We start from the raw sequence: 22,071 nt of genomic DNA on the forward strand, positions 1-22,071 counted from the left end.
GACTGGGTCTACAGTGAACATGACAACTAGAGGGCAAATGTGCCGAGACTGAATAGACTGATTGCAGTGCAAGTTCTGATTTATAATCTCGTATATAAGCTCTACAAGGGTAAGAATTTTAATTTCAATTTTAATTTAGTGATGCATCTAGAATGGAACCTGGCCAGTTAGTGAACAAAAGTACTTGGAGAATGAGTGGATATTAACTGCTTCTTTTCCATTTTCATCCCCAAATTCCAAAGCATGAGTACAAATCTGAACCAACTTCATCTGCCACTACCCAGGTAATCTACGGTAAAAGCAGGAGAGAAGAGGACTGGAAAAAGACCTGGGTCATGTACTGCACAGAGAAAATCCCAACATATATGACTACCAAAGTGGGAGCTGTGGGGAGTTCCTCATTCCTCTCTCTATCTAGAGCAGGCCTTTAACTAGCTCCACTCCCAACAAGTTAGACAGTACCCCAACCCCCTATCTAGCTGTGTCCTTGATTTTACACACATACACATCAGGAAAGGTTAAGGAATTTTCTTTATTTTTTACAAATTAAGACTATGTAGATATCATATATTTTTGAATCAAAAACACCTTTGTCTTCACAGTATGAGTTAGAGAATGCAGCCTGAGCTGAAAACCAAGGAACTAGAAAAGAAAGTGGAAATTACAGTGATACCTGTATTAAAAACTTGTTAGGCATTTTCTTTAAAAGTAGTTTCTTTATCTCTTATCATTCTTGGCACTGTTTCTAAAGAAAAACTCCTTTATCCCAAGCAAAAAAGCGTTAAGAGATGGAGTCTGGCTTCGAAGGTGGAACTTAGATTCTAAGACTTGGCAGAGAAACACCAAATTTATGGAGAGTTGCTAATCGGGGCTTAACAGGAAGGAAATTCCTTTAGGAAATTCTCAAGTGGGAGGCTAGAGGCAGCAGTAGTTACACCAGAGGGCAGCATTCTCAACAGAAGCAAGTCATTTTCTAGGTGGCAGGCCACTTCCGGAACAGTTTCATGGAATGGCACAGTGACATCGTACACTGCAAACCACCAGCCACTGTGTCAAACTTTACTGGTTGTTCAGGGAGAGCCAAAAATAGTGAATTATTGGTAATGTTCTTTCAATAACTTTGTCCCTTTTACATTAAAACCTGTGAATACCCTAGGCCACAATCACTCCTGATGCTGCCCTTCTGTGTACCTGGCTGTGGTAGTCCAGAGGAAGAAGCTGGCAATCCTCACTAGGACTACCTGCTCATGCTTATTACCAGAAAGCTGCAGGGAATGGGAGCTCTGGCCAAGTCTGGTCACCTGACTCCTCCTTAAAAGACTGCAGACTTCTGGAAACAAGTGAAAGACCAAAACCTAAAGTGCATCTAAAAAATGAACACAAACCTACTGTCTCAAATCTCTGGCCTGACACACCAATAGAGTCTAGGTGGGGTAAGACAAAAGAAACACACTGAACAGCTATTATGAATGCTGACTTGGCAAGTCACCAGAGTTCTGTTTCTCTGTTCTGAACAAGGAATCACTAAGGGTTGGTAGAGATTTGTCCCCCATTACCAAGGGGGACATTACCTCACCTAGGTTTGTTTGACAGAATTCATTCCAATTAGGCCCAGAGGCTCAATTGTTCTCCTTCCTTATCCTTCCTCTTTTGAAACCTTTATAGCCACCTAGTGGAGGCCACTCAGTAACTAAGGTATTAACCAATTTTAAAAACTAACAATGACAAAAATACAAAAACCAAGAGAAATTTGGAAATTCTGTTACCTCTACCTTGCCATACATTGTCAGCCTCTTCATAAATGCCTGATAAGAATTAGTCTCCCCTTTGTGCTAAAGTTCTCCCACCCCATCATGGAAAAGCAGGCAGATTCCCTGAGGATCAGGCAGGGGTGGGAAAGGGAACAGACAGAAATCTACATTCCCTTTGCGATGGCAAGGCAGAAAGGTGTTTGCCAGACCAGCTTGGGCAGCACAGAGGAAACAAAGCACCCAGAAAGGGGCAGGCTCTCTGCATTCTTTGTAGGGTTGACAGCTCAGATACAATGAGTCTGAGTTAACCAGAGGACTGTCAAACTTCTTCCTAATGGAAAACACACTGTCCAGTCCCATGGAAACTGCATGCAAATCAAACAATGCTAAGGAAGATTGGGCCAAGGTGGCTCTACCAAACAGTTTGGGTTCACTTGGTGAGGCTTGGTGGGAATGCTGACTCCTGGAGTATGCTCTCTCTGTTGACCCCACTCCTCATCATGGTGGGCTGATTGCCTGAGCAGAACAAAAGGCTAAGGATGGGGTGACAGAAAAGAAAGTAAGGAAGAACCCCAGAAATATGAAGCCAAACTCCAAACTATAATCTGCTAATCAGTTTTTTGATCAAAAAATTCAAAATAGAGAAACCACAAAGTACAAAAGCTTTTCTGATGCTTTTCATTTTCACAGAACACGCCACCTGTAATGTGTGCAAAGAGGACATGAGGGGTGGAGGGAGAGGAAGTCAAACTGGGAAAGGCTGGATGGTCATTTCACTTCTTCTCTTTCTTTTTGTCCTGCAAATGGAGAAAAACCACCCAATTAATTTTTGGCACCTGACATTCAAGCCCAAAGTCTTGAGTGAAGCTAGGAGTTGTGGTGCTTTTCTATAATCCCAGTTATTGGGGATGCTAAGGTAGGAAGATCACAAGTTTGAGGTGAACCTCAGCACCTTAGAGAGACACTTGTCGCAAAAAATAAAAAGGGCTGAGGATATAGCTCAGTGGTAGAGCACTCACTGAGCACTCACTACTGGATTCAATCCCCAATATAGGAGAAAAGAAAACTTTTGAGGGAGCTTTTTGGTTAGGGACTGGACTAGAAATGGATCTGGACTTGTTCCCACAGTTTAGCAAGAACTAAAATCTCAACCACCTTCCACTGGTGGTCCTTCCCCCAAAATTGTTGACAGACCTGATGAGAATAAAATTTAAGTAGCTGTCCCCACCCCAACCCAGGAGTACCTGGGTGAGCTACCTCACTTTGGTGTGAGTAGATGCCATGACTACTCAAAACCACCATAGTTCAGATCCCAGTCAGTCAAGGCTACACACTGGCAGTTTATCCTAAGAGAGCAAAACTAAGGCCAAGATCAGCAACTTTCCTTTAGGACTTGGAAGCGGGAGTGTCCCCCCCCACCCCAAGGTGAACATGAATTTGCTGTATAAGCCAACATTCAGAGATAATCTAGTCTGGGGGACTCTTCAATCAATCTTATGATAGCCCAATGGATTAAAGGAATAAAAATTGAGCTGCTCTAATGAAAACTGGTATACTTGTTTGATGTTCAGTCCAATTAAGCACAGCCCACACAGAACCACCAATCCCATCAAGTTACCTACCTCCCCTACCCAATAAGGACTGTAAAGAAAAGCTTGCAGTTTCATTTATTCTCCTCTACTGCTGAACTAGATTATCTGATACAGAATTCCTACTTGAGAAAAAAGTTAAGACTAACAAATGGTTAAAACTGGTTTACTTTTGTAACTTACAAAAGCTGCCTGATGATATTATATTAACATTCTTTCCAGTATCTTTTTTACTAAATCATAATTATCTTTACAGCCCTTAAATTCTTTATATAGTAGTTCTCTTTCTTACTGCCTCTGAAGCTCTTTTTTCTTTGATACTAATCTTAGGAATCAGCTAAGGAAAAAAGAAAAAGATTATTTTTACTTCTTCCTTTTTCTTCTCAGCTGAAGAATTCTCATTTACCTCTTGCTCAGTGGCCTGCTTTTTTGCTCAGTGGCCTGCTTTACAGTTACCCTGGACCTATAGAGTGTGTTAGGCAAATTTCCAAATCTGAAGTTTCCTCAGATGCTGAGCTAAGGAGCCATTCTCTCATCTGCAGGTTGTAGTTGACTAACCTTCTCATTCATAGCCAGGATCATCATGAGTTTTCTGAAGAGAGTAACGAAATCTAAGAAGAGATCAATGCAGTGCCTGAAAGAGAAGAACCAAGTTATGAACTATATTTCCCACTTTTCCTTTATCCACAAGCCAGCAAAGACCAGAACATAAATACCAACCCCACCCATGACACACTGTCTCCAACACTCCACCCCAACTAAGGAAGCAAAATTCTGTTGTCAGGAATCCTTTCCAATTCAATGAAGCCACGTGGCATAAAGAGATTGAGCTTTGGACTATGCACAGGCCAAAGTCTGAACTCTGAAATACTTTTATACCAATTGGTATAAGACTTTGAAAGGATTATGACACTTAGAAAACTATGTACATCTTACCTCTTATTGTTAAAAAAGTTTTCTTTTTAGAAGGGTGGTAGTGTGGAACCCAGTATTGAACCCAAGGGTGCTCTACTACTAAGGTAAATCCCCAGTTCTTTTAATTTTGTATTCTGAGACAGGGTTTCACCACGTTGCTCAACCTGGCCTCAAATTTACAATCCTCCTAACTCAGCCTCCCAGGTAGCCGCAATTGCAAACATGTGCCACTGCACCCAGTTTCAATATTAAATGTTTAAAAAATACAGAAACTATAAAAAGTAAAAGGAGAAAGGCCCTTTCCTTCTCTCCTGCTTGGAAGTGACTACTATTAAAACTAAGGAGCCCTGGAGGTGTAGTTCAGTTGATACTTATCTAGCATGCATGAAGCTCTGGATTTAATTCCCAGCACTGCAAAAAGGGCAGGGTGGGAGGGACAATGAAATTATGGAAAAACAAATATATACTAGTCCAGTTTTAAAAAATCCATACCTTTAGGGAATTGGCAGATACTATGCTGTCAATACCTAGTTCTAAAACCATGCTACCATATACATTCCTGAAGCTTTGCCACCTAAGTTCAGCCATGGAACAGAATAGTATGCTTCAACCTTTAGTCTTACAAGACCACTTCTCCTACTCACCAGATATAATCCTTATCGCCATTTTCAGCCTTTTCAATAATGAGTTGCGTATCAAAAAGGACAAAGCCACACATGACCACCAACCCCACATACAGGTTTGCCTAACCAAAAAAGAATAAGATGAAGTTTGCATACAGTAGTAGTAGTGGAGAGAAAAAGAGTTTTATTTTCTGGCTCTTAGTTACTTACAAGTATATTAAATGCTAACCCAGTAAACAATGATGAAGATCACACATTACTTCCCAAGACACAATTCTACTTTTACTTTTTTAGGTCACTGGTAGAGCTTCCACTATTTTTAATAAGCCATAGTGAGACTGGCCTAAGGTCAAAGATCTCTGAGCAAACAACCTTTTCCTCAAGAATGCCCAACAACATTCAGCCCATACTTTCACCTGTAGCAGAAGCTCCATTTTACAGGGTTAGGTGGGAAGGCTTGGAGGGCACTGGAGGATTCCTAGCCTATCTTGCTTTAGGGTTAAGTGAGAAAAAAGCAGTATCAGGCAAATAGCTATTGGAAAGGTCCATACAAAATCTCACCTGGAAAAGCCAAATGGATCCAAAGAAAAGGTTCCCCAGGGAAGACAAGAGCATCAGGCTCATGGCTGACATCAGGATACCTATTAAGATATGATAAAAGGTCATCTTGAGAAGCCAAATAAAGCAATCTCATTAAGGCCATTTCTTATATACCCCCACAAAATGAAGGCTTTTTTTTGAGAGAGAGAGAGAGAATTTTTAAATATTTATTTTTTTTAGTTTTTCGTCGGACACAACATCTTTTGTTTGTATGTGGGTGCTGAGGATCGAACCCAGGCCGAACTCATGCCAGGCGAGTGTGCTACCGCTTGAGCCACATCCCTAGCCCAAAAAGAAGGCTTTTAATAGCAACCCAACAATCACCTTGGAATTGAGATAGGGAAGGAATCTGGTGAGAATTCTGGCTAGAGAAGAGCCCTGCTCCATTTCCCAATCCACACCTACCTCCCAGAAAGAGGTAGCTCCGGCGCCTGGCATAGAGTGCACTCAGGGTGAAGCAGGTAAAGATCATTGCTGTGCCCATGAAAGCAGTGGGAAGGATGCTATTAAAGAAAGAAAAAGACCATTATTACGGATTGAGGACCACAGGTATATGGCCTATATTTAGTATGTTCATAAAGGTAAAAAAACACAAAATATTACTACTAAAACAGTTACCTAGGATTGACAGCAATGCACAACTCCAGAGCAGGACCCAGGCCAACTCCTAGAAAACAAAAAACCCCAGAATACAATACTACCAAAAATTCTTGAAGAAAATCCTTGTCCAAAAACTAATCGTTAATAGCATAGGCACACTTGTGCTCCTAAAAACACAAACATGTGGACTAAAGTAATTAAATCTCTCTTCCTTAATAATTTTTAAGTGCTATACATAGAAGTTATTTATAAACACAGCTACAAAATTGTCCTCTTAACACAAAATCATGGATGGATCCCAGGAGAAACAGAAATTAGAAAAAAATTGAAGCAGACATATGGAATATTTTTGAGTTGGAATGATGTGTGACTGTCTTGTGGACCCGATCAAGAATTAGTAAAAGAGGCTGGGTTTGTGACTCAGTGGCAGAGTGCTTGCCTAGCGTGTATAAGGCACTGGGTTCGATCCCAAACACTGCATAACAATGAACAAACAAAATAAAGGCATACTAATTTTTTTTTTTAATTAGTAATAGGATACAAGCAGGATCAGGTGACCAGAAACTATGCAGTTATGCAGGACTAACTCCCTTTATAGCAAAGAAAGGCCAGACTGGTTCTGCAGGTAGACGTCTGCCAACAGGAGGGCAATCTATTCCAGCCCAGCGTTTCTCCTACTCTGGCTATTTCCTTTTCTCTCCTGATAATTCTACCCCTTAATGCCTTCAAAAACTAGCTTTCCTTGATCCAAAAATCTTAAACCCTAAATCCTTTCCTTTCTAAAATTTCCTTAACACTATATAGATTAAAATGTCACTCAGAACAAGTTGTATGAATCCAAGTTTGTTTTGCAAGTGTTCTTTTTTTTTAAAGAATATTCAGATTTTTTTAAATATCTTTATTTTTTTATTTGTTTATTTTTATGTGGTACTGGGGACTGAACCCAGGGCCTCACGCATGCAAGACAAGCGCTCTACCACTGAGCTACAACCCCAGCCCGCAGCTTAAGTCCTATTTCTTTTAATGATAATGCATTCCCCCATCCCACTGAGGTACTGAGGACTGAACCCAGAGGGGCTTTGCCACTGAGCCATATCCCCAGCCATTTTTATTTTTTATCTTGAGACAGTGCTCACTAAGTTGCTTAGGGTCTCAATAAGTTCCTGAGGATGGCCTCAAACTTGTGATCCTCCTGCACCAGCCTCCCAAGTTGCTAGGATTACAGGCATGCACCAGTATGCCTATCTCTACAATAATTTTTTTTTTTTGTGTGTGTGTGTGTGTGTATGTGTATGGTGCTGGGGATTGAACTCAAGGCCTTGTGTATGCAAGGCAAGCACTACCAACTGAGCTATATCCCAGCCCTAATAATGTACTTTTAATTCTTCCCTTGAGAACCAGAGAACTGGGCTATGCAATGAATAACCTCAATGTGGGGCTTTAATGATTGGCAAAGCTTTGAACAGATGCTCCTGTGATAATCACTTGTGTGGGTCTAACTAAACCAGATTATCAGGTCTAGTTCAGTCCCATGTGTACCATTTACAAGCCACAAACCTTGTTCATTCCAGCACACAATACCTATTTTTGGATATAAAAATAGAAGTCACAATTGCTAGTCACAAAACAGCTTATTCTATGAATAGGGAAGCAACATGAACCTATAAGAAATAAGAAAGTAGTAACCAAAAAAAAAAAAAAAATAGGAAAGTAGTACAAGACAAAGCATATTCAAATACAAGTATGACTAGATAATATAAAGCTAGAAGAGGCCAGAAAGGAGAAAGAAGAAATCACAGCACAGGGCGATACTTTATAAATGACTCTACCAAAGAGAAGTCTTCTGAAGGAAAGCATGCTAGTTGGGGTAAATCAGAATAAATACAAATCCCAAGCTTTAGTCTAATGACATAATTAAAATACAGTCCCCCTATGCCCTTCAAAATTAGACCAATCCTTTAACATACCTGTAAGGAAAGCAAATCCGGAGAGAAGTCCCAGTCTTTTCTGCTCAGTTTCATGGCTATGAGGTGTTGCCATCAGCCAGATCATTAACCCCAGGGAGCCCAAGGCAGAAAGTAAGCCAGCCTGTCAAAGGCATGCAATAATTAAATATTTGAAAATTTCAAATTTATTTTGCAGATCTTACTAGGTTCAAATACTAATCTAAACTTCCTAATATTTGCTTCTAAACTGGAGGCAAGGGAAAGGGTAATATTTTCTCAGGGGTGGGGAGAGAAACCAGAAGTTTTGAAAAGTTGGAGTAGGCCCATGGTGGATCCTGAAATGAAGGCTTTTCTGGCTTGGGTAGGTAGTACAACTACTCAAATCAAACTATGAGTGAGTCCTGCCTCAGAAACAAAAAAGATGAACCAATGTGACAAATGCCTGAAGAACATTCGATCTAGAAGAATAAAATAATCCCTTTTGATCACTTGAAAAAGAAGGGGAAAAAAAAGTAGCCTGGCAAGACAATGCATGCATGTAATTCTGGCTACTAGGAGGCAGGAGGATCAAGTCCAAGGATGTGCTGAGCATCTTAAGTAAGATCCTGCTGAGCATCTTAAGTGAGATCCTGTCTCAAAATCAAATAGAAATGGCTGGAGATTTAAAAAAAAAAAAAAAAAAATCAGTGGTAGAGCACTTGCCTAGTATGAAGCCCTGGGTTCTATACCTGGTATCCCATGTGTCCCCCCCACACAAAAAAACTGGGCGTGGTGGCACATGCCTGTAATCCCAACCACTCGCCTGGAAAGGCTGAGGCAGAATCTTGAGTTCAAAGTCAGCCTCAGCAACTTAGCAATGCCCTAAGCAACGCAGCAAGACCCTGTCTCTAATAAAATATAAAAAAGGGCTGGGGACGTGGCTCAGTGGTTGAGCACCCCAGGGTTCAATCTCTGGTATTTAAAAAAAAAAAAACCTGATAAGTACCAAAATGTTTATAGTAATTGTTTTTTCATAATTTCTGGAGCTTACAGAGTTTCTTTTCTTTATTTTTTAAAGACTTTTTATCATTAGTCTATTTCTGAATTTTCTACAAAAAACATGTATTTGTTTGGTAAAAAGGACACTGAAGTTCCTATCTTTCTTTAAAGGTACTATTCATTCTCAACATTCACAGTAGTTTTGTTACAAAGTCATAGTGTAAGCACTATACAGCACCAGGCACACACACTAAGTACAAAGTTACAGTGGACAATGAATTGGTGAATACTCAGAAACTGCTACCAGAGTAACTATAGGATTAGGTTCTTTCAAGCCCCTTGTTACATTTTCACAAAACAACTAACACATAACCTTGTTTATGTGTTTCTATTTAAGGACATTTATCATGTTGTTGATTCATTAACACTGAACTCATAGCCAACAGAACTAGAGCTAATGTCTAATAGAGCTCATCTAACATACGCATTTTCTCTTTAAGGTATAACATAGGCTGGGGATATAGCTCAGTTGGTAGAGTGCTTACCTCACATGCACAGGGCCCTGGGTTCAATCCCCAGAACCCCCCCCACCGCCAAAAAAAAAAAAAGTATAGGAATACTACATAGCACCTCAATACCATCCTGTTTGAATTTCAAATAGCAAAATCACCAACAGAAAGCACAAAAATGGGCTGGGGGAGTAGCTCAAGGGTAGAAAGCACATGTGAGGCCTTGGGTTTCTATCCCCAGCACCAAAAACCAACAAAACAAAACCAAAAAACCCCAGAGATGCACAGATGGTATTAACCCTGTGAAAGAGACACTTGATACAGTATTGAGAACTGAAACAAGAAAGCAGAATGTTGTGTTTCCTGACCTCCACTGGGAACAAGACTCAACATGAGAATTGAATTTTTCAAGGCTCTGCAAAAAGTGCTACCAGTACTAATTTTGGAGTTACAAACTTTAGTAAATAGTTGAATCTCCAAATAAAGAATCAGTGAATAATGAGAACTGACTATATTTTACTATATTACCTTAAAAAAGAAAGAAAGGAACTAAAAGGGCATCATCTAGAACTCAAGGTTCAAAAGCCCAATCCTTACGGGACACAGTGGTGCACACCTGTAATCCCAGCAACTCAAGAGGCCAAGGCAGGAGGACCCCAAAGTTAGGATAGTCTGGGCAACTTAAACTCTTGTCTCAAAATACAAAATAAAATGGGCTGAAGATTTAGCTCAGTGGTAGAGAACTTGCCTAGCGTGTGCAAGGCCCTGGGTTCTACCCCTAGTACTGTCTGATGCAATTTTTCACACAACCCTTGCTAGAAAAAAATTCCTGAGCAACAGATAGTTCTCCCCTGCAGTGGCAAATACCAACCCAAGCACACTCCTATGTTTGTTAAAAAGACACTCAAAAAGGATAAGGCTTGGTTAGTGAAAACTTCAAACTTTTTGATTATTCTTTTTTTTTTGGTACTGGGGATTGAACTCAGGGGCACTCAACCACTGAGCCATATCTGCAGCGCTATTTTGTATTTTATTTAGAAACAGGGACTCACTGAGTTGCCTGGCAACTCCCCATTGCTGAAGCTGGCTTCTAGCTAATAATCATATCTCAGCCTCCGGAGCAGATGGGATTATAGAAGTGAGCCGCAGTGATTATTCTTTGAACTGTGCCTTCTATTCTATTCCTGTTGCCAAACACAACTCTCCCTCAAAACAGGAAAATGAGATGAAGGTTCATTAAACCAAATAGATATCAGTAGATTAGAGAACAAATAGGTCAAATCCATAATGGTCTCAATCTAGCCTTGCCTGATAATTAATGGTGCAAGCAGTATTCTGTATTCAAATACTCTACAGTCATTGAGGCAACAAAGAAGGGAGGAAAGACAGAAAGGCTACCATGTAAATGAACCTCAGCAGGCAAGTGATGACTCTTGATGGCAGCAACACACCATTCAGTGCCAAGGTTAAGATACTCAATTTTCAGTAACTAGAGGGGCACACTTGCCAGAAAATTTAAATGGTTTTTCACATCTTGATTTAATGGCTGGCTGAGCTCAAACCTCAAACTACTGATAAGGATTAAGGAAGGGCACAGGAATGGACCACCCCACTGAGTTGGTTTTTTTCTAAAGGACTCTGTCCTATGGGAAACAGAGAAACCCATTCTTACCTGAATGAAATGAGTGACCACATGGACATAAGCTCCCGCAGCCGCCAGAAACATACAAAGGGCAAAACTGGCATAGACCTTCTTCAAGTGCTGCTGTGTTGAGGGGGTTCTAGGAAAGAATGTTCATAACAGTCATTGCTCTGGAGCAAATTCATCACCAAGCTAAGAATTATTTCTCCCTCTCTTCCCAGGGAAATATATAAACACTGTATTTGTTATACTACTCTTTTATATACAAAGAGTTTGAGGTAGCAAATTTAACAAAAAAAGAATATTCTGAAAATAGGTCAACAATTTTTTTTGAATGGTGATGGGGCTTGAATGTAGGGCCTCTCACATACTAGGCAAGTACTCTAACACTAAGCTCCATTCCGAGTTCTTAACAGAATCTTAAACACTAGGGAAGAACCAAAAGCCCAAATTTATGAACAACCAGTAACCAAATTAAAATTAATTACTTTCCAGAGACCACATAGCAGCCATTAGAATCTAGGTACTTTTATCAAGTCCTCTGAAATCTAGCCAAGTTAATTTGCTAATTTATACATATAGACTAAACTAGGAAAAGAAACCACATGACAAGAAATGCAGTAATAAACCATAGGTCAAGACTGGCAAGGTGTGGCCTGCCTATAATCTCAGTGACTAGGGAGGCTGAGGCAGGAGGATCACAGGTTCAAGGCTAGCCTCAACAATGTAGTGAGACCCTATCTCAACATAAAAACTAGGACTGGGAAATCAATAAAAGCACCCCTGGGACCCGCCTCTCCACCCCATCCCCACCCCCCAAAAAAAGAAAGTAGAAAGGGAAAAAAAAAAACATGGTTATGGTTAAAACACTTACATATGTGAAAATTTTAGAAGTGCATCAAAGTTGATCTTCCGATCAAATATGTTCATGGTTCTAGAGTCTGTGTGACACAGCCTCCGCTCTGTAGAATCAAGAAAAAAAGTTACTGTAAAAATCCTAACACATATAAAACAGCACAAACAACTTTCTTATAAGAAATAACGATGTGGGCTGGGGCTGGGGCTCAGTGGCAGAGCACTTGCCTAGCATGCGTGAGGCACTGGGTTCGATCCTCAGCACCACATACAAATAAACAAAATAAAGGCATTCTGTCCACCTACAACTACAAAAAAAAAAAAAAAATTAAGAAAGAAAGAAAGGAAGGAAGGGGGCTGGGGATGTGGCTCAAGCGGTAGCGTGCTCGCCTGGCATGCGTGTGGCCCGGGTTCGATCCTCAGCACCACGTACAAATAAAGATGTTGTGTCCACCGAAAACTAAAAAATAAATATAAAAATTCTCTAAAAAAAAAAAAAATTTAAGAAAGGAAGGAAGGAAGAAAGAAAGAGTGATGTAACCAGAGAGAAACAAGTTTGGGAAAATAAGATTTTCTAAGATTCCATTGCTCTTACACAACCATTTTCACTTTATGTATGCCTAGAAATACACTAGCAATCATAGACAACCATTTTAAGGAGGAAAGGAAATTAACTCACCCTTTTCTCCCCCCAAACTATTTTCTTTCTCACATTATTTTATTATTATCATTTGATTTCTATTCTTTCAGAAGGTCATTAGACCCTTAAAAGATAGTTTATAAGACAAATTCCCAATCAGCAATATAGATAAAGGGACTCAGTCACTGGTATATAAAACCATTTTATATAATAAGATGCTAGAGATTTCCCTCAGTAAGGGCACTTCAAGGATATTAAAAACAAACACACACACACACAAAAGCACAATAAAGCTCCCTCTGGCACTAGGACCTGAATTTTAAATATACACATGTATATTTAACACATAATACATTTTAAAACTGAACTAAAATGGATTCACAATTTAAAAAGGAAAAAAGTTCCTATATCTGCAGGAAAAATTACACAGGAAGATTAAAAAAAAAAAAAAGGATAATTCTGTATTTTTTTTTTGTACAGAACCTTTCTCAAGGAATGGTTGGCATAGAACCAAGATCTCCTAATATTCTTAACCCAGATTTTTGAACTGTTAATGTTTCACCATATGTTTTATCTTCTTTCTCTCTATATATATAGCATATATACAAAGACTTAAATAAATGCTTTTCTACAAGCACGGTAGTGCATGCCTGAAATACGTGAACTCTCAGTTACCTGAGAGATTGAATTCAAATCCAGCCTGAACAACATAGCGAGACCCTATCACCATTTAAAAAAAAAAAAAAAAATATATATATATATATATATATATACACACACACACACACATACATATATAATATGTGTATATATATGTATATGGACTAGGGAATGTAGCTCAGAAGTAGAACACTCCTGGATTCAGTCTCTAGTACTATTTAAAAAAAATAAAAAACTATGTAGACATAATAATGTTCCTAAATATGTCAAGTGTGTATATACCCTGAAAACAATGATAAAAACCAAGATATTAATACTGATGCAATGCTATTATCTGATCTGCAGACCTTATTCAGATTTTCTCAACTATTCCAGTAAGTCGAAAACTGAACCATATCCAGGTTAGATTATGTGAACACCATAAAGTCAAGGTTCCACCGTCAGCCCAGATTCTGGGGATTGAAATCCAGGGCCTAACGCATACTAAGGCAAGCACAGAACTGGGCACACCCCCAGAACCTCAAGTTTCCTTTTTTTTTTTTTTTTTTTTTAAAGTTTTATTATTTAAATACACCAAGCAAATGTCTCTGGAAATATTAAAAAAAAAAAGTAGAAAAAAAAGATTTTTTCTACACTTAGCTGCTATGTAGCTTGATTACCTCAAGGTTTTTAAGTTCTGCTCACTCCCCTATCTCACATGCGATCCTAAATAAACACATTCAATCTACAGAACTAAAGATATGACACCAAGAGCTTTCATATTTCCTAAATAAAAATCCTCTCAATTCCTATTAGACCCATGATTACCACTTACTTAAAACCTACCAAAAGGTACTTCAAGGAAGACCAGATTCAGACACAAACTTTAATTGTTAGACAGGCTAACTACTTTTATCCTATCTAATCACACCCAGGCCAACACTCAATGAAAGTTGGAGTCCTCAAGTCCATTTCCTGAGGAGTCCCGGTCAGTAGAAATATACCACTATTGAAAATTCATAAATATCACTTCCATTGATTTCCTGGGATCCTCCTCTCTCAAATAAAACAAAACAGATGGCTGGCTTTATCTAATTTCTTCCTTTCTTCTTTCACCAACATCCCTACTTACCTCACTTTTTTTGTTAGTTGTTCTTAAAGATGGATACAGTATAAAGCTGCAGAACTTAACTAAAGCAGCTGCTTTCTCTTCTAAGTCACAGGGCTCTGGGCCCTCTTGATCTAGATGGTGCAATTATTGCAGGCTGTTGCAAGGCGAGGCACAGCCTTCCATAACCATGATGAATGCTTCCTCTAGAGAGCATACTTATAGGACGGCAGAATTCAGGACCTGGAAAGTGTCTTTGCTTAAGGCTTCCATTATCGCCCCTAATGACATCCCTAGACAGAACCTGCAACAATACTGAAGCAACCTGCAAAGCCAAGTTTCTCAATATTCACAACAGCCTCTTCCAATTTCTAGAATCAAAAGAAGGGAGGGGACCTCAAATACCCAGGGAATTGTTAGTTAAAAAGGGGCAATAGTCATGTAACCTGACCCCTCTGAATGGAATCTGTGGGAGAGGATAAGGGCAGTATTATCCAAGTTTGTTCCTGACATTTCCCAAGGGCTCTCTCACAACTGTTGATGGAAAAGCCAAAACCATCAAAGGGTGGGAAGGGAGATATCAAATAATAATTTCTCCTTGATTCTGTCATCTGAAATAATAAATAAGATTTTCATTTTTTGGTATCACTACTAATGCCAGGTGTAGTGGCACACACCTGTTATCCCAGCTACTGGGGAGGCTGAGGCAGGAAGCCAGCCTGGGTAACTTAGTGAGACTCTGTATCAAAAAATAAAAAGGCCCTAGCACCACAAAAAAAAAAGGTGTGGGGGGGGAGTTGGGGGACACACAACTGGGGAAGTGGTTCAGTGCCCCTGAGTTCAAGGTCAATCCCTAGTGGTTTTTTTTTTTTTTGGTAGTGTGTGTGTGTGTAGTCTGCTGAATGCTGGAGTCAGGAGAAGTGCCTCAGTGTATACAATTTAACATTAAACTGGTTAGTAGAAAAAACACTGTTCACAAGATTAATTAGGTTGAGAATTTTCCCTCTCCGTTTATTAATTCAATCCTATCCTCACATATTCAGAAGGTACCAAACTGAGTTATAAGAAAAATCCCAATGTTTAGGGAAAAAAAAAAAAAAAAACAGGTGGAAAGCCTGAAATTTTTCTTTCTTTCTTTTTTTTTGCACCTACTAGGGATTGAACCCAGGGGCACCTCACCTCTGAGCTACATCCTCAACCCTTTTAAAATTTTTTTTTATTTTCACTGAGTGTGGCGACGCATGCCTGTATTCCCAGCAACTCGGGAGGCTGAGAGGCAGGAGGACCACAAAGCCAGCCTCAGCAACTTAGCAAGACCCTGTCTCTAAATAAAACAAAAAAGCAGGGAAGGGTGTTGGGAATGTAGCTCAGTGGTTGTGCAACCTTGAGTTCAATCCCTGGTAGCACTGGGAATTGAACTCAGGGGCTCTACTACCAAGAACTACCCCAAGGTTCTTTAAAAAAAAAAACAAAAAACCTGGGGCTGGGGATGTGGCTCAAGCGGTAGCGCGCTTGCCTGGCATGCATGCATGAGGCCCGGGTTTGATCTTCAGTACTACATACAAAGATGTTGTGTCCACCGAAAAACTAAAAATAATAATAATAATAATAAAAAAATTCTCTCTCTCTAAAAAAAAAAAAAAAAAAAACTTTTTTTTTTTTTTAAATTTTGAAACAGGGTCTTGCTAAGTTGCCCAGTCTGGCCTGGAACTATATAACTATATCCCTAACATAGTGCTTAAGAGTACCACCTGAGGCTGGGGTGTAGCTCAGTGGTACAGGGAACGTGTGTGAGGCCCTGGGTTCAAATTCCCAGCATCAAAAAAAAAAAAAAAAATTGCCTGTTTCTGTATCCTAACTGTTATTTTCTTAGCTGTGTTAGTACCCAAAGCAAGTTTCTGGTACTAATCTCACTGTGTTTCAGTTTCATCATTTGTAAAATATTTTTTATTTCATAGGGTTGAAGAGTAAGTAAAATCTTACAAATGGGACTAGGGTTGTGGCTCAGTGGTGGATTGCTCACCTAGCATGTGTAAGACACTGGATTCAATCCTCAGCACCACATAAAATTAAATACAGTCATTGTGTTCATCTACAACTAAAGAAAAATATTTTTAAAAAATATCTTAAAAATGAAGTGCTTAGAATAGTGCTTTGTACACAGGACAACTCAGAACTTGTAAACTAAAAGGTCTAGTTTTATTTATTTGGTGGTGCTGGGAATGGAACGTGGGGGCCTTGCACATTTTAGGCAAGTGTTCTACCTCTGAGCTACACTCCTAACCCAAAAAGACTAGTTTTAGAAGACATTTATCCTAGGCCTGATTTCCATATGCCATGTAAATTAATTTTAAAAAATACATTACTCAAGGGCTAAAGATACAGCTCAGTGGTAGAGCACTTGCCTAGCATGCATGAGACCCTGAGTTTGATTCCCAGCACTGGGGAAAAAAAATTCTCAATATATTACATTATTCATGACAGTTGACTCTATCATGAATACCTAATATATCCCCGAGAGTAAAATTAAATGGGGGGGGGGGGGGTCTAAGAAAAATGTAAACTGAAATTTAATGGATCTTGATAAATGTTATCACTGGTTAAAATTACTTTTGTTTAAATGATATACTTCTTCTCTGGCACATTTATACTATACCTCCTATCCCACAGGGCCTCAAGGTGTTTTGAGACAGCCTAATAACCACTAAATGATAATCTGATATGGTAGAGAATTTCATAAAGTAAATGGTCATTAGCGTGATGCCACCCCAAGGAGGTAGTCTGAGGGTAGGTCAGATCAATTTTAGGACACTCCAAGAAATCCCCTTTCAAGTAGGACTGGGCTTTGATTATTCTGGATCAAGACCCTAAAATGGGGCTGAGGATGTGGTTCAGTGGTAAAGTGCTTGCCTGGCACACATGAGGCCCTGAGTTCAAATTTCCAAGCATAAATTAATAAATAAATCCCTAAAATGTCTTGAGCCTTTCAACTTGGACCCAAATCCATGGATCCGCTAACAATGAGTTTATCTCTGGAGGAGGCCGCCTCAAGAAATAACAAAACAGTAATTGAAGATAGAATACCTCCAACATTAGATGCTTTTGGGGGGCACCAAACTTTGATACTACCAAATCTCTAACTACATTTTATTTGACAGAAATGAATTAAAGAAGGTCCCAATATCCTAAACACACAATTTTCTTCTGGCAAAACCCAGTAATCTCTCCCAACACCATCATATTTAGCCCAAATGAGAGCAAGTATAATTAAGACCAAAAGCACAATCACTTCACCCTCACCTGTGAAGCTCTGTTTTTAAAGTTTTTTTTTTTTTTTATTCCAGTTAATGGTGCAGGAACTTCTCACCTTGAGAACAGGTAGTTTGCATCTGATTCAACCCTACTATCCCCCAGATTTAAACACAATATAGTCTCTAGGCAAATCCAGACCTTGTTATCCGATCAAGAGTCCTGTGACCTCAAATCAATATTCTTCATTGGTTTAGAGGGGAACCTACCTTCAGGGGTCCTTCCTCTGATCCCCAAAGCCAATCCAATCACTATAGCCTTTCTCTCTTTGGTCTTAAGCACTGTCTTTGGGAAATGTGTACAATATAAAAAATTCAAAGGGCTCCATAACATTTCATTAGAAACTAGGGGACAAACCTGGGTGAAGTGGAAGACATTTATACCAGATTCTATAGCCAAGTCTAAGTGACAAAGAAAACTGAGAAGAAAGAACATCATGAGACTATTTAGTGGTTTCCCCAGAGGAGATTAATACCCTTGGGTAGTTTATGAAATAAAATGAAACTCTTTAGACCAGCAGTAGTACTTTCTATAATAATATTACCAAAATATATGATGATTTCTCTTTTGCATAGATTTGGTAACTTTGACATTTGTTTCATTTGCACTGTATTTATTAGGTGTATCAAAATATTATTGTAGTAATTTTTTTTTCTTTTATTTAAGGCTTGACCCTTGATGGTTATTTTTCATTTTAGGACAAGGGTAAGGATACAAACGATACCTATAACAAAAACGAGGGATTTGACAAGACATTTTACAAGAAAATTCTACAACTTTCAAAGTGCTTTTATATACATAAGCTTTTTTGATCTTCACATGAATCCATGAGGAAAGAGCAAGAATGATTAGTCCCATGTTAAGGATTAAAAGGGAAAAAAAAAAAGGTGTTAAATGTCAGTGTAATAGTGACAACAGAACAGCATCTGGAGTTACAAAGTCTTGCCTTCTTCTACCATATAACCTTAGAAAAATCATTTTACTGACCATAATCTTGGCTTCCTCATCTAGATGATTAAAACCTGTTCTACTGAATGTCAATAGGAAAATCTGTATTATTTCATTGTAAAGGACTAAGCAGACATTAGAACTGATTTGATCAACATCAGAAAGTCAAAATAAACACAGCCAGAATTAGAAAGTTAAAATAAATAGAGCCAGAATCAGATTCAGGGTCTTCTGACTTCTATATAGTCTGGTGTTCTTTCAACTATTGCACCCTACAACAGAAAAAGTAAGCTTTCAGTTAAGGCAGTTTCAGCCACAGATCAAGTGAAATCTTTAAACCAGAGGCACCTGTCATCCTAGTGCCTTGGGGGACTGAGGCAGGAGTATTCTGAGTTCAAAACCAGCCTAAGCAACTTAGCAAGTCCCTAAGCAACTCTGAGAACCTGTCTCTTAAAAAAAAAAAAAAAAAAGGCTGGGGATGTGGCACAATGGTTCAATCCCTTAAAAAAAAAAAAAAAGAAGAAGAAAAAGAAGAAATCTTTAAACCAAACCAGACAAAACTTCCAAAATAAATAAAATAAATGCTGATTCCTATTACACTCTTGTATTTTTCAAAATTTCTACAAAGAGCACGAACTCTATATTGTGAGGGAAAAATTGAAAATGTTAACTAATTATTTATATTAAGTTTACCTTTTTCTATTCTTTAGCAAAGTAAGACTTTATTCAAATCAATAGTGGGGGAAGAGAGAGAGAAGGAGGGCACTAAGACATGTTTCCACAAGATGAATAATGGAAGAAGGAAACTCTGGATCCAAATTACAGATTACAATTCTCAGGATTCAACCCTATACTGGAGGGAACATGGCAGTGAATCTAAACATCGACATATTATTGAAATCATAAAAATTAGACAAAGAAAGAGGAACAAGAAAACACCAGAGTAAATCTAATAATTATAAAAATATGAATATAGAAGTAGTGAAAATGTGATTATACAATTCCAGTAATCTTTCATTAAATTCTTATACTACCCATAGTCAAAAGATAAACTATAAATAAATATCAATAAGTAAAAAAAAAAAATCCATTTGCCATTAACTTTTAACCTTGAACTCCTCTGTGTTTTAGGCACAGTCAGCTCTTCTACTGGTTACACATTCACAAATTAACTATTGCTAGAATAGAGTCTCAAGTTCAAAGTGATTTTTGTTGTTCTATGTTAATGGAATCAAATGTTCAGGCTAAGAGAGCTCTCCAAATTCGGGAGAGAGAAGTTCATAGAAGGAATCAAGTTTTACTCAAAGCCGGTCCTCAAGACAAGAGGACCTCAAATCTCCAGCTTTGGAGGGCACAGTGCAGAATGGGCTTTTATAGGAGAAAAAGGGGGTACAGACAGACAGTGGGCACGCTGGGCGGGGTCTTTCACACATGGCTGAGTTTTCTTTTTTTCTGGGGTAGTATCGCAATGGACTTCGACCTCCTGTGGTTAGTTATCTAAAACCCAAAGGGCTTCTCTTCAGCAGAAAGGATAAGGAATGGGCAAAAGGCAAAAGGAAGGTGAGGGGAGCTAGGTACAGTTTCAGATGAGCTACGGTTACATTCGGTAAATGGAAGGCTGATGGAGTAGGCAATGCAACATGGGCTGACACGTTAAAGCAATTCCACACTTTGTAAACATACAAAAAATATCAACGCCTACTTCACAGCTTCCTTCAATCAGTCTAAGAAAAAAAGCAATCGGCCAATGACGTGCTTCCTGAGCAGACTTTAGGACGGCCAGAGTTCAAGAACAAGCAATCAAGGCCACCTCACCTGTCCAAAGGTAACCAATCAGACCAGAGCAGGGTTACCCCGTGATGCTGGGAAGCCAAGCCCCAGTGTCTTCTCTCTTACTGCCTCTGCCGTTGGCTCCCAAGTAACTAAGGAATCTTGCGTGTCATAGAGGAGTGTGACATCACCCACGCCACCGTGACTGGGCAGCCTGTCCAACCAGGCCCTACCTCCAGTCCCGGACCCCAGCAGCTCGCTTAGAGACAACCAGACCAGAAAATCTGCAGCAGAGTAGCAATCGGCTTATAGGGCGGGGGTGACCACAAACCACTGAGGTTTCACTTTCATTCACCTCGGAAGGAAGGAAGGGGGACGTGCCCTGAATTCAAAAGGTCAAGAATGGAACCTGCGTCTGCACTTAGTTGAGGAGGAGGCGAAGGAAAGCAGAGGAGAGGGCGGATGAGAGGGAGAGAAAAAAAGCTACTGAAAACGCCACCGAAAGCTTTCTGGAGCAAAATCCCGGCGGCGGCGCCCCCAAAGACCAGGCAGACTTGCCCCCGCCTCGTACAGTTGCGCATGCGCAACAATAGTTCTCCGGCTTCCTCCCAGCCCAGTTTTCCGGGTCTCGACGCGAAGTGGGCCCGGTTTCCTAACGTGAAATCTGTCCCAAAACGGAAGCAACTCTCTCTCTTGTTCGGACAACGACCACGGGCTCCCTTTCCATTTCTCACTCCCGGTTTGCCCATTCCTAGCTTCAGACGTACCTTCTTAACCCGCCACTCAGGAGCCTACCAGCTCTTCTAACACCGGATGTGCTCTGACCCTCCCAGGGTCGGCTTCAGACTCTTTACCCAGCGTCCGCCCCCCCCCCCCCCAACGCTTAAGGGCAGTTCTTATTGGCCATTGGCTGCACTTTTGCCTTTCCATTGGCCGTACGTGCATAAACAACGTTTGCTTACTTCAGAATCATTAGCCAAAGTCCTTGTCCATCACGCATGGCCACCAATAGGCGTCGTAACAATAGACCTACGCCTTCTTCCCGTACGACAAGGAGGGATGATTATCCACCACTGTCTCTAGTGGAGAAGTAAAAAGGTGCAGCACGGTTCCGCTGGAGACTCCTGGAGCCTATATAATGCGTTGTGGGATAGCTCTATATTGACCTGGGATTCTGGTTTTAGGCTTCTCATGGAACGTTCAAGAGGAAAAATGATTCAGAGAACACATCGAAAAAGCTCCCTCGCTGCGGGTGAGGTGACGGCATGCCTGAAATCCCAGCTACTCCAGAGACTGAGGCAAGAGGATTGCGAGTTGGAGACCGGTTTCAGCAACTTGGATAGCCATTGTCTCAAAATGAAAAATAAAGGGGTTGGAGATGTAGCTCAGTGATAAAGCGCCCCTGGGTTCAATCCTTAGTACCGAGAAGGAAAAAGGGGGGAAAAAAAAAGAGCAGGATTTAAAATGTCTTGGTTACTAGACAACGTCATTCTGATTTTGTGAGGTGTGAGGTTTGTGAGCATTTTAAAATCGGTAATAATTTCTCACTCTACATAAATATTGACTTTATTTCATAATTTTGCATCCTTTATTACATAAGCTTACTTACTCTAAATAAATATTGACTTTATTACATAATTTAGAGCCCC

The 22,071-nt window shown here is 39.7% G+C and overlaps 1 protein-coding gene across 2 annotated transcripts; it reads right to left on the reverse strand.

The window, feature by feature from the left end:
- Positions 1 to 513: 513 nt before the first annotated feature.
- Tmbim6 (transmembrane BAX inhibitor motif containing 6) lies at positions 514 to 21,291 on the reverse strand. 2 transcript variants are annotated; one of them, XM_027949745.2, is made up of 10 exons: positions 21,190 to 21,291; positions 12,028 to 12,115; positions 11,184 to 11,292; positions 8,046 to 8,166; positions 6,097 to 6,145; positions 5,884 to 5,981; positions 5,440 to 5,519; positions 4,900 to 5,000; positions 3,899 to 3,974; positions 514 to 2,548 (listed from the first exon to the last, which is right to left on the reverse strand). In XM_027949745.2, exons 2-10 carry the CDS (start codon positions 12,081 to 12,083, stop codon positions 2,525 to 2,527), a joined length of 714 nt encoding a protein of 237 aa, XP_027805546.1. In that variant the 5' UTR covers positions 12,084 to 12,115; positions 21,190 to 21,291; the 3' UTR covers positions 514 to 2,524. The 2 variants fall into 2 exon arrangements, with proteins under 2 accessions (XP_027805546.1, XP_071465970.1); XM_071609869.1 differs by lacking the exon at positions 21,190 to 21,291 and adding an exon at positions 14,420 to 14,442.
- Between the last annotated feature and the right edge of the window lie 780 nt (positions 21,292 to 22,071).

The sequence above is a fragment of the Marmota flaviventris genome, chromosome 3, assembly GCF_047511675.1.
Source record: "Marmota flaviventris isolate mMarFla1 chromosome 3, mMarFla1.hap1, whole genome shotgun sequence".
In the NCBI taxonomy this organism is placed as follows: Eukaryota; Metazoa; Chordata; class Mammalia; order Rodentia; family Sciuridae; genus Marmota; species Marmota flaviventris.

What these genes read in the sequence shown, in the direction of transcription:
- Tmbim6 (XM_027949745.2), bottom strand. Translation starts at nt 12,083, where the DNA reads ATGAACATATTTGATCGGAAGATCAACTTTGATGCACTTCTAAAATTT. An exon ending in CGGATTTGCTTTCCTTACAG is followed by an intron (nt 6,146 to 8,045) that starts GTATGTTAAAGG and finishes TTTGTTTTCTAG; the next exon opens with GAGTTGGCCTGGGTCCTGCT. An exon ending in GAGCTACCTCTTTCTGGGAG is followed by an intron (nt 5,520 to 5,883) that starts GTAGGTGTGGAT and finishes ATATCTTAATAG; the next exon opens with GTATCCTGATGTCAGCCATG.